This window comes from Bombyx mandarina, chromosome 22 (genome assembly GCF_030267445.1).
Source record: "Bombyx mandarina strain Sakado chromosome 22, ASM3026744v2".
Lineage (NCBI taxonomy): Eukaryota > Metazoa > Arthropoda > Insecta > Lepidoptera > Bombycidae > Bombyx > Bombyx mandarina.
In genome coordinates this window covers 5,279,316-5,292,577 of record NC_143228.1, presented here as the reverse complement: position 1 = coordinate 5,292,577, position 13,262 = coordinate 5,279,316, and the positions used below count along the sequence as shown (strand labels likewise).

At 38.1% G+C, this 13,262-nt stretch overlaps 1 protein-coding gene across 2 annotated transcripts in view; it reads right to left on the bottom strand.

The window, feature by feature from the left end:
* Window positions 1-13,262, bottom strand: part of spg (dedicator of cytokinesis spg) — a 78,708-nt gene that overhangs the window by 31,490 nt on the left and 33,956 nt on the right. For both annotated transcript variants that reach the window (XM_028171554.2, XM_028171561.2), the window contains exons 6-13: window positions 12,272-12,562; window positions 9,935-10,147; window positions 7,642-7,741; window positions 3,722-3,957; window positions 2,185-2,344; window positions 1,264-1,387; window positions 790-944; window positions 331-499 (exon numbers count right to left, since the gene is read on the bottom strand). In XM_028171554.2, the coding sequence (XP_028027355.2) occupies window positions 331-499; window positions 790-944; window positions 1,264-1,387; window positions 2,185-2,344; window positions 3,722-3,957; window positions 7,642-7,741; window positions 9,935-10,147; window positions 12,272-12,562 (1,448 nt within the window). The remainder of the gene's footprint in view (window positions 1-330; window positions 500-789; window positions 945-1,263; window positions 1,388-2,184; window positions 2,345-3,721; window positions 3,958-7,641; window positions 7,742-9,934; window positions 10,148-12,271; window positions 12,563-13,262) is intronic.

Below are 13,262 nucleotides of genomic sequence, written 5' to 3'. Positions count from 1 at the left end.
TTGCGCGCTCATTTATCAAGTTTTTATTAAGTTAAAAAGTATTAACCTTAAAAAATGTTTGCTGTGACTTTAGCATTGATTGAATTTAAGATACTGGAACCGGTTCTTTTTTTCAAAAATTCTTTATAATTTTCTGTAAAATATGTGAAAATAAGTCCCGTACTAAAAGGATTAAGCATACTTTGAATTTAAGTACTCTAGTTGGATTTTATGAAAAAAAAAAAGATAAAGTGAATTTGCATGGCGAGTAATCAAGGATTTAAAAACTTCAAAGAATATTTTATTTTAATCTAATTTAATTTAATTTAATCAAATATAATTTTTATTTACCTGTTACCATCTTCAGTGGAGAACAAAGCGAATAAAGCATCTAAAACGTCTCTGAGGAACTTGATGAGCTCTTCGCAGCTCAGTCCGTCGCCGAGCCGGAGCACCCTCAGTAATGTTTCTTGAACTTTCTCAGGGTGGGCGCGCCATTGGAGGAGGGCTAACAGGTCCTCTGTTAGTACAAAACAAAGATATTTTTATTTTATCGCTTAAAGATAGAGTACATTTTCGAGTGTCGTTATATCGCGTTCTGAAACTTCATTCGGGAATGTTTTTCAATTGTTCACTAGTTTTAAATATTGATTTAATCTGACTGCGCCGCTTATAACGAAGCTTGCTTACGTCGGATCTTATATCTTCGATAGAAATGATAGGTTGGATTTTTTTAACTCATTTTAGACGCTTTCAATTTGTCCAATACGTATTACAATTAACTCTTCAAACGTAATCATGTAAAATTACCGTTTTGAGTTAGCTTAGTGGAACACAACAACGTGCTGATGGTGCAATTCTCTTTGGAGCTTCTCTGGAAGGATGGCACGACGCCGTTGGGGGGCGCCGCGCGCGCTGCGTCGTTGGCGCACGACGGCAGCGACAGGTAACTTGCTGATAGCAGTCTGGAATTGGGATAATTTACTGTCTCGGCGGCGCAAAATTATAATTTGCGTAATTACTGTTGGCAGGACTTCTTGTGAGTCCCCACGGGTGGGTACCACCGCCCTGCCTATATCTGCCGTGAAACCATAATGCATTTCGGTTTGAAGGGTGGGGCAGCCGTTGTAACTATACTTGAGACCTTAGAACTTATATCTCAAGGTGGGTGGCGCATTTACGTCGTAGATGTCTATGGGCTCCAGTAACCACTTAACACCAGGTGGGCTGTGAGCTCGTCCACCCATGTAAGCAATAAAAAAAAATTTAACACTATTCACTTACTTGGAAGGGTCATCGCATTTATACACGTGCAGCTCGTGTGCTCCGTCCCTTAGTGTCGCTCCGCTCGCCTCCATCAGCCTTGCGAAGGCAAACCCAAACAGCTTTCGTTCATTCTTATCTCGAGCTTAAATAAAAAAAAAAAACAATTTAAAAAAATTACTGCTCTATCGAACTCACGATGCATCTGTTATAAGTTGATACAAGAGCTTTTTTATCTTACCACTTTGAAGTATAAATGATATTCCGTGGCCAGAATACGCAAGATGAGTGATATTTACCAGTGAGAGCTCATAACATGCCATGCCTTAAGCATGTATGAAATTTTGAGCATTACATTTTAATTACACGATGCAATTCCTATATCGTATTAGGTTGTCAATTACCCGTCTCACAAACCGGACTGCATCGTTACATTCATTAAACAGAAAGACATAATGGTGCCAATCCTATGGGTTCCTAATGCTTCATAAGAAGCTATCTCTAAGTAATTAAGTTAGGCGGTTAGGAATGAGAGACTTAGGTAGTAAAGATATGGGTACCGTTTCTGATTGTGAGCGAATAGTGAGAAATCGAAGTACTTCAATAGTGAAAAATCGAATTGAAAAGAAAATTAGTGTGTGTGTGTGTGTACGTGGATGTACCCGTGTGTGTACCCGAATTTACACGTAGTAACAATTTTTTTATGGCCATAGAGGAGAGAGGACTTCATGTTGTAGAAGTAGCCAAGATCAGATAATAATTTGAATTTATTACACAATATTATTCTTTTATCGTTAAAGTCGTTCGCGAAGCATCTTACTGAATTTTCCTATTAGGTCACGGAAGTTTAATACCCCGTATATACGATTATTTTTTCTTTGTTTTTGAAAATAAAGTAGGCTTATTATTATTATTATTATTTATATACGAAATTCGACTTACTCGAACAATGCCTGAACTCGATCCTGACGTGCGCGTGGGTGAAGGTCTCCAGAGGCACGGTCAGCCGCAGCTGCTCGCCCCACGCCGGACTGTTGTTGTGGTACAGCACCAGTGACTCGTAGGACGTCGAGCCGTTCCCGCTTGCGCCCCACACGCAGTCCTACAATGATTTGCACTTGTATAATAGGGTATCAATATAACATTCTGTTTGGAAATGGGACATAAAAAATATTTGATTGGTATTTTATTGAGAATAACCGTACTTCTGGAACTCGGCAAAGAGTTCAACGTGCAACCTAACCCGTACATCAGCCCGCTAAGTTTATCGCCGGATCTTCTCTTGAGTTGTTAGGTCTCCTCATACCCGATCCCGTGGACCGAATGGTAAGCAGTCGACGTCGCCCTAAACACGTTATTACGGAGCCTCCCGATCCATTAACGGTGCTTTTAGGTATCTCAAGCACCGGTTACCGTCCTCGCAGAACCCGTCGCTTGCGACCAAGGGCTCATCGAGTAAATTAACTCATAGACACGGCTTACTGAGTTTCTCGCCGGATCTTGTCAGTGGATCGCGTTTTCGATCCGGTGGTAGATTCTGCGAAGCACTGCTCTTGCTAGGGCCAGTGTTAGAAACACCTCCTGGTTTGAGCCCCGAGAGCTCACCTACATGCTTGGGTAAAGCTGATATAGCCTCTCAAAGCTATCAGAATAGTAAGGAAAAAAATATTGGACGCTCGGGCAATTGTTAGTAAACGCCACCTCTCCTGGCTGAGCCTTTGCTCGCTCACCTGTCTTGGTGAAACTAAAAAATCCTCTGGGTCACCAGTAATACCTCATTCATAAAAAAAGAATAAGATTTGCTACAAATTAACAACAAGATAAGGTAATTACCTACGATATATCTATTTAAAATGAGAGTGTCAAATCTAATGCACGACTGGAGTTTTCTTTTAGGTTTTCATTGAATATACAATAGGTATAAAGCACAAATAAAAGCTTGTCTTATATAAAAAAGAAAATTTAAACGTCTACTGCCGATCTTGGGCCTCCCTCACAGTTCTCCACTATCTACGCAGTTTACAGAGCTATTTTGATATATTCTGCAAGATAGATCCAACAGAATTTAAATTTTATTAAACTGAATAATTTAATTAATATTCTTAGCACTAGTTAATAAATTATTTATGTAATATCTTAACTGACTGCTGTATATGGACATTTTTTACACACTTATTTAATATAACATGTATTATATTTTTTACTAAGCTGACCCTTGATGGGGCGCAACTGCTGAATGCAATAAATTTTTATGTTTAATTGCTGCAAAATGAAACCTATTATTCTATGAGGATTAAAAACAAAATGATTATGTCAACACTAGATTTTACTATTAATCATTTTCTTGTACCGTGGGTTTCAAATTGAGGTTATTCTTCAGCAGTAAGCTCTATAAAGCCGTTTACTATTTTTAGCATACAACGCAGGCATAGCCGCAGGACACACCAAGTCTAAAGTAATATTACGTATATGTACTTACACTGATTACTTGTCCCGTGTTGTCATGCACAGTGACAGTGGCTAAAACGTTTTTAGCCGTGCTTTTGCCGCCGCGTTCGAATTCAGCCTTCTCCAAGGTGAGATAGAGGTCGTTGCGGACGTCTCCCGGCATGATGACGTCAGGGAATCCACGTTTCGCAGTGATGGTGGCGCCTGACGCAACAGCTTCCGTCACGCTACCAGAATTTGCAAGAAGACGAAGAGCAACTACTATACCTGTAGATAAACTTCATTATGTTAATACGTAAGTATGATTTTTTTTTCACTTTGTTTATTTAATTCTACGATAATAGGTAAGATACTGAAACAAGTCATAAAATGGAATTTGCAATTAAAAATGCATTACTGTATTCTTCAAGCATGTTTATTAAAAAAAAAATACAACACGCTGTATTTTGTATTTTAAAAAAAACAATTCATAGATAATTAACATAGTCTTTTCCCTACAAGTCAGTCTGCGCTGTCGCCTGCACACTTGATACTATCAAGTTGATAGTGACAAAAGCCTTTAAAACATCATTTCCCTCTTCCATGGCTCGTAATTTTGCCCATGGTGCATTAAATTTCCTTCATGGGGCATTCAGAACAACCATGATAAAAATTCATAATCTATATACGGATTCCTCGTTTTTTTGTCTTAAGAACTTCTGTTTTTTTTTCGGAAACATAACGTGGTTCCGATACAACTAGTTTCTAGTTTCTGATATATGCAAGTTCTCATGGACCATCCTCATCACCCAGCTCCCCTAAGAACTTAACGTCCGTAACTATAACTATGATAACTGGAAACAAATCACGCAAGGTTGTCCGGTCCCAATTTAGGATTCCCTGTGCTATGAGTGACAAGACTGATTAACATACTTAAACATGTTTTAGATATATACATAAATATAGACAGAGTAAATATATCTGTTCATCACACAATATTTGCCCGATGCGGGAATCGAACTCACGACCTTCGGCGCAACAGTCATGATCGCTAACTACTGCACCACCGAGTCAGTCAGTTATTATATCGATTTTACATTTTAGACAAAAAAAGACATAAGTCTAATATAAATTGAAATGAGCAGTTGTCTTAAAGTGATTTCAAAATGAAATATTTTCGATGTTACTGAGATTTACCAAATGCGTAGGTATCAACTTTTAAAAGGAGGCCGAAATATTATTATTCAAGTAGCTGTTTAAGTTTAAAACCTTTTTTTAACCAGTTTTAGTTTTTTCACACTAGAGGGATTTTTTGGGCTTTACTCTCGTGTGTATCAAATCATAGATTTTATAAATTTGTTTAAGAACCGACATGGTTAGGAGAAACCTCAGATTTTCACGGACAAGGGCAGTGGTCTATAGGATTATTAAAAAACACTAAAGTAAATTACGAAATTTCCAAAAAAAATAATTAAGTAAACTAAATAGTTGAACTAGAGGAAATGAACTATGGTTCTTGTTTACTTAGAAACCAAACTTGGCTATACAATTTTGTACTTTAACTAGGTACGGGTTGAGTCGATAAACGCGCTTATATTCATTTCCATTCTTTCGTAAACTCACCAGGCACACAGAACCGGTAAACAAATGTTTCATTGGGTAAGCTAAGCTAGTCATTCACACATTTGAATAACTGGTAACTTCGACCGCAACAAACACAGGAAAATTAGATACGTGAACGTCAGATCTGCACGAATGCGGTTTGAATGCGGTTATTTTTCAATTGTATGCGTTCGTTCCCGAGAAATTCAGTGTAAGTTATTTTAATAGGGCTAACTGGAAAACTAACTGGACTAACTGGAAAACTAATTGGATCGCATGTGTTTGGGTAGACATATCGTACATATATACCTAGTCAGGTCATAAATTCTGTCACATGTTTAATGTAAAATAATTGAAACAAGTTTATTCATTATGTATCCATTCATATACCAAAATAAACTTAACAAAATATAGATTCTTATGACACTAAAGTTTATTCAAAATGACCTCCGTGATTTTGAATACAGGCCTTCAATCTGCGCGGCCAGTCGTCTATCGCAGCACGAACGAGGTCCATGTCAATATCGGCGGCTGCCTTAATCAAGGATGTCTTGAGTGACTCCAAATTGGGATGAGGCTTTGAGCACGCCTTTTCCTCCAAGTGTTGCCATATCTTGTAATCTAACGGATTCAAATCTGGACTGGAGGAGGGCCAGTCTTCGTACCGGATGAAGTCGATTTCACGCGCCGCCAGCCAGTCTTGTGTGCTCTTCGCTCTATGAGCTGGCGCTGAATCTTGTTGGAATACCCAGTGCCTGTTATTGAACATGGTATGAGAAACAGGTTCCACAAGGTTCGTCAGGACTGTATTTTGATACACAACTGCATTCGTTTTTACACCTTTCTCACGAAAATGTACCTCTGTTAAGCCCCAATAAGAAACTCCCAACCATACCATGAGCGAGGATGGAAAATGACCTCGTTGGACACGCGGAATACGGTTGCTCGCTTCTTCACTACTGTGTGCGTACACCTTATCATTTTGTTTGTTGTAGCTCTCTTCTACGGTAAAAAATTTTTCATCCGAAAAAAGAATTTCCCGATATTTTTTTCCCGCGTACCGCTTCAACAAAGCGCGGCATCTCTTCAGTCTCAGGTCCATTAGACGAGCATTCAAACGATGTCCTGTTTTTCTTCGATATGCCCGAAGCCCTAAGTCTTCATTTAACACCCTTTTCACCGTGGTTCTGCTTAACCCCATCTGAAGGGCCAACAGTTTCTGCTTACGTTTGGGATTTCTTTGAATTCGCGCCTTCACAGCTTTTATCACTGCTGGAGTCCTAACAGACCGAGGGCGACCACTTCTTGACCTGTCATCTACACTAGAGTCTTCATTGTATCGTTTGATGGTACGATAAACGAATCTTTTGGTTATATTCAAATTTGTCAGTATGTTAAAAATTTTAATTGGCGCGTAACCGCAACGATGCAACGCAATAACTGCAACACGGTCTTCTTTAAGCGTCCACTCCATATTTAAAAATGAGTAAAATTCTAAAAGTATACATTTTTATTTTCATGAACAATTCGAAATTCGAATTCAATAAACTTTTTTGTGGCCAGCATTCTAAAAGAAAAGTTTTTACTGTGTGACAATACTTATGACCTGACTAGGTATATATCGAAAACAAAAAATGTAAAATTAGATATTTAAATATATAAATAAAATAAAATAATTAAATTATTTCAGTTTTGTATTTAAATATATATTTTTATAACTCACTAGAATGAAGTGTCAAATATTGTCAAAAAACTATGAAAATGGAATCGCGCGGAAGCAATGAACAGTAAAAGTATCAAAATTATAATTTAATCATTTTGTTCAATCCTGAACACCACTTAACATCACGCGAGCTTTGAACTGTTCCAAGCATCTATTGCAATAAAAACGAATTGAGTTTTATTAAAAACTAGCCGTACTCGCCCGCTTCTCTTGGCATTTAAAATTAACATTATTATTTATTTTCATTATTATTAGGGAGTCCAACAGTCATGTCAATATTAGCCTATCTATTAAGGACATGTGTTTTCTACATGGATACCAAGTTTCAAGTCAATCAGGTGCATGGTTCAGTAGTTATAACGGAACATCCGTAAAGACCACTGTAGATTTATATATTAGTATAGATGTAATCCATAGTGCATAGGGTGTAGTCTACTGACCTTACTTTTTTTTTATTGCCCTTGTAGGCAGACGAGCATACGGCCCACCTGATGGTGAGTGGTTACCGTCGCCCATGGACTTCAGCAATGCCAGGGGCAGAGCCAAGCCGCTGCCTACCGTTGAGTACTCTCCACAAACCTCGTTTGAAGAAGGACAAGTCATAGCGCTCGGAAAACACCTTTTAAGCAATTAAAAGAATTACTAACCGTAGTTCGGTTGTCCGGGTAAAATATTGCACTTGTTTGTTTGCTTTCGTATAAGCATGTCATGTAGCTGATGGAAGTCTTTCTCCTCGCATTGGTATACCTAGAAAATAACGAAAATTACACTATTCTTGTTTTGGCAGATGGAAGAATGAGCTTACGGGTTAAGTGGTTTTAAGAGGGTTACCGGAGCCGAAAGACATTTTTTTGTTGCCTTTGTAGACATTTTTTTGTTATTACTGGTGGAAGGACCTCTTGTGAGTCCGCACGCGTAGTTACCACCACCCCGCCTATTTCTGTCGTGAAGCAGTAATGCATTTCGGTTTGAAGAGTAGGGCAGCCGTTGTAACTATACTGAGATCTTAGAGCTTATATATCAAGGTGGGTGGCGCATTTACGTTGTACATGTCTATGCGTTCCAGTAACCACTTAACACCAGGTGGGCTGCGAGCTCGTCCACCCATCTAAGCAATAAATAAAAAAGGCAGACAAGCATACGGCCCATTTGATGGTGAGTGGGTGCCGTTGCCCATGGACTTCAGCAATGCCAGGCGGAGAGCCAAGCCGCTGCCTATTGTTAATACCGTTACATCACAGCAGGAATGCAGCTTTGATAAATGAGATCCAAGTCCATATTGAATTTATACCCTCACTGCCTTCTCTTTAAGCCGAAAGAGATGGTAGAGGCTCAGACCACGAGTAAGTGCCAGTTGACGATCGCATTAAGCTAGTTTAATATAATACTCTGTAAGAACACTGTTGTCCACTCTGCGGTATCTATTAGTCGTATTTCACGTCATCGACAGGAAGACATTAGATAGAGCTATTCTAGGACATAGCTTTCGTATTGAATACAGTAAAAGCTCTATATTCGAGGACTATACATATATAGGGCTATATATGTATGTATGTTCCGTAAATATGCCGTGAATACAGAAACCGTAAATATGGAACGATAATTTACTTATATGGGGGTATAAGGGATGCGTTCTTAGGTGACAAAAAATATAAACATAACTTAGACACAGTTATAATAAGGTCTATTTTACTTTTTTATTAGAGCATTTGAAAAATCGTTTACAATATTCGGTTGGATACCTGCATATTGGAATTCTTTTAATCAATGTTTGTGTGTACTTATTACATCCGCGAATAAATAAATCTTTGAGCGCAAATATAGGAATAGGGTTGTATTTTTTTAATCCGCGAATAGTGAAAATTAGAACGAAAGAAGCGCGAATAAGAAGCTTTTACTGTATATTGGTATTATTTGTGACATATATTGTAACTCTTTTTTTCTTCTTCTCAGTCGTGTCACTCTTGACAGAGTGGTCGTGATCGTCATGTAGTGTTGGAAGGGGCAGACTTGATGCGTCTCACGATGTCGCGCCATCTCTCTCTGCTCGAGGCCATTCTACTGCACTCATTTAGGGGACCTCCCACTGCAGTTTTAATTTGGTCGGTCCACCGCATTGGTGGCCTCCCGCGCGGTCTTGTACCATCAACGCTTCCCTGTACAACGAGGCGTTCTATGGACCGGCCATCTCGTCGCGAAACGTGTCCGAAGAAATTCACCATTCGACTCTTTTTACTCTTTTTTATCATAGATCTATTCCACCTTTGACTCTTTATATATCAGAGAACATAATATGATAATAGTCCCATTAAGTTATTAATCAGTTAGTAAGCTATCTGCCCTTAATAATAGCTTCCCGTTATCGCCACCGTATCGTACCGTTCTAATTTATATCTTAAGCAACAAACTACGATTCGATTTTTTTCATTTTGAAAGAATCATGAATTCCGGTCCGAAATATTCAAAAGGTGATTCAACGAAGATGAGACTTCGATTCGGAAGCATTTGCGGTATGATTGTAATAAATGTGCTTTCCTTACTCAACGTTGAGCACTATAGATCCAAACCAGCCTATAGGTCAAGAGAGAGAATACACTTTATTGCACACCAAAACACAATTACTATTTTAAAAAAGTCAACAAGCAGATGTATTTGTACAATAAGCGGTCTTATCGCTAAAAGCGATCTCTTCCAGACAACCGTTTAATTTACAGAAATTCTGGAAAGGATAAAGATATAGAAGGTTTGTTGCGGTGTACTATTAGCAATAAATTATTATAGAAAAGATAGTTTTGTTTTAATTTTATTCCGATATTGTTGTTGGTATTTTATTTTCGTATTCTATGTGAAGTGCTATTTTTAATGTAATAATTTAGAAGATAATAATAATAGAAAAGTTAAAATTATATTCGTTCAAACATGAATCTGAAATGATCTTACTTTGAAGGTGTACTCTTTTTCGGCAGGATGCTGCCCGGTTTGTCTAAGGAAATCTGCTAAGGAAAGCACACCGGCACCCAGAGGTCTTCTAGCCACCGGGCCCCGTCTCTCTCCGGTGCCGCTACCACTACTGCCCGCGCCGGCCCATCGACCCACCCGTATCACCCACGCAACCAACCACAGCTCCCTGGTCAGGTCTGTTGTCGACAAGTCCTGAAAGACGGCGAGATATTAAGTGACAAATATTTCTTAGATACAAAACCATTTTTTGGATTAAAGATTAAGAGAGAGAGATAGAACAGTCAAAAATGCAGATACATTTGTACAATAGACAGTTTTAAGATAAGTTCTTAATTCTTTATTTGCTAATTTTTTTTTTTATTGCTTAGATGTGTGGATGAGCCCACAGCCCACCTGGTGTTAAGTGGTTACTGGAGACCATAGACATGTACAACGAAAATGCCGCCAGTGGGTGGCGTTATATAACTTTGTCCAACCAGCTAGCTTAGCGAGCAGCATCGCAGATGTGTGTACGAGCTCACAGCCCTCCTGGTGTTAAGTGATTACTGGAGACCATAGACATGTACAACTTAAATGCCGCCACCCACCCTGAGATATAAGGTCTAAGGTCTCAGTATAGTTACAACGGCTGCTCCACCCTTCCAACACAAGAGGTCCTACCACCATTAAAGATTATAGATGAGGGTAAATGATATTGCAGTTCATCTACACCCAATAAGTTAATAACCAGAAAGACGTATTCATTGAAGAACTTTCATAGCACCGAGTGGGAAAGTTGTGATAGAAATGAATATAACATTATATATAAGCATAATTATAATGAATCACTATTACTTGATTGTCAATTTTTAAAACTCTTAAGATTTATCATTCATATCCAATGTATCACGATAAACTTAAAAATGAATCAAGTTCATGAATAAAAGCGTAGCAATCTTTGTTTGTATAATTTTTTTTTCAAATACTGTTATGCAGATAGTACACGTATTCATTGTAGTATGCACGACAATCCCATTTTTGACTCATCGATGGCAGTGTTTGATTCATCGTTCAACGTAAACGGAATGATATAACACACCGTTTACTTTAATTCCTCGTAATACGTTGCAAAATATTTATTGCAACCACAGACTTATTCATATAACTTTCAAATATATTGATATTCGCCTCTTCGCATTTAAAAGTGTACAATTTCCAAATATATTCGAAATTGAGTTAACACGTAAACTTTTGGTATTACCAGTATTTTTCTCATAAATACTGTCAAAAGAGTGTAGTTTACTTTTAGTATTATTTTTTTTTAGTTTACCTATGTTTTGACCACTATTAACAAAATGAATACATAATTTTAGCTTACTTTAAAAGACAGATAATGTAACTGGTAAAAAATAAAAAATAAACGTTACAAAGATGATTAATATTAAAAATATTCGTTGTTAAACCTTTAAGACATTCTCCTGCAAAATTAGTAAGTTTTGAGATTATACAGTTTTAATGCAAGAAAACGAATTTTATGACTTTTTCACAATACTTTGCTTGGTACTCGATTTAACGGCCGTCTCGTGTAGTGGTAAGTGACATGGTCACTACACAAGGGGGTCGCGGGTTCGAATCCCGCCAAGGGAAGATATTTGTATGATAAATATAAATGTCTTTTCCAGGGTTATGGATGTATATTAAATATATGTATGTATGTGTATAATAAAAATCTTACATTTATTTCCGTTATCTGGTACCTGTAACACAAGTTCTTTACGAACTTAGCACGGGACCAGTTAACGTGGCGTGATTGTTAGTAAATATTTATTATTTATTTATAACATAAAAATTTTAGTATGTCTGTGGTGATCCATGGAGCGACTGTCACCATATGTTCTGAAGTGGGCTTGTTTGTCGGCTATATAAAAGTTTGACTTAAAATTAAAGATATTTTTTTTATTTTTTATTGCCTTTGCAGGTTGACGAACATACGGCCCACCTGATGGTAAGCGGTTACCGCCGCTCATGGACGTCAGCAATGATAGGGTCAGAGTCAAACCGCTCTCTACCATAAAATCCTGTCCTGGTGGTTGGACTTCTGGTGAGTCCGCAAGGGTAAGTACCATCCTGCCTATTTCTGCCATGAAACAGTAATGCGTTTCGGTTTGAAGGGCGGGGCAGCCGTTGCGACTATACTTGAGACCTTTTGGCGCATTTACGTTTTTTAGATGCCTATGGGCTTCAGTAACCACTTGACACCAGATGGGCTATGAGCTCGTCCACCCATCTAAGCAATAAAAAAAAACTACATTTATATATATACTAGTCAATACTTACGGCAAATAAAGTGCTGTTAGCGTGGAGGCGGTCTACATAATTAGAGAATCCATCTCTAGCTATACGGATTCTGAAACGTTCCGACAGCGGCTGCGATCGTCTGGCGTCATGAAGCCACAGCAGTAACTCTGCTTCGTCACCGCCAGCGGTGTGACCGAAGTCTCGCATGCTGCACATGAGGTGGTGGGACTGAGCCGTGGTCGTGGGCGGAGCATTATTCGAGTTGTTCGTGAGCGTTCCCGAGTTGAAACTGCTGCCTGAACCGCCAGCCCGACGCAGGGTCCCGCGCCACTGAAGGAAACAAAATTGATTTCTGCTTAAAACTAATAAACTTGTAATTTTATAATACTTTACGTGATTATATTTTACTGGTGGTAGGAACTCTTGCGAGTCTGCGCGGGTAGGTACCACCACCCTGCCTATTTCTGCCGTGAAACAGTGATGCGTTTCGGTTTGAAGGGCTGGGCAGCCGTTGTAACTATACTGAGACCTTAGAACTTATATCTCAAGGTGGGTGGTGCATTTACGTTGTAGATGTCTATGGGCTCCCGTAAACACTTAACACCAGGTGGGCTGTGAGCTCGTCCACCCATCTAAGCAATAAAAAAAAATTATATTTAGATACGATTTTTACGATATAATAGAATGCCAATATATTTAAACTGTTTATCTATGTTGTTACATAAATGTATGTTTTCAAAACATCTTAAATACAGATTTCAAAGATTAACGTAAATTAAGAGTACCTAACTAATCAAAACTATTACTTTAAATTTATTTCATACCAGTATATTTTTTGATCGTACAATGGTAAAACTTTATCAGTACATTGAGTCTTATTTGAAATTTTTTTCAATACTGTTTTTCATAAACTATTTATCTATTGTTCGTTTAGATATCACATTGCTAAAAGATACTACGACTAGGCCGCTTTATATTTATGAAGATACACAAGTATTGTTAACAAGAAATTATAGGCAAAGGTTTTTGT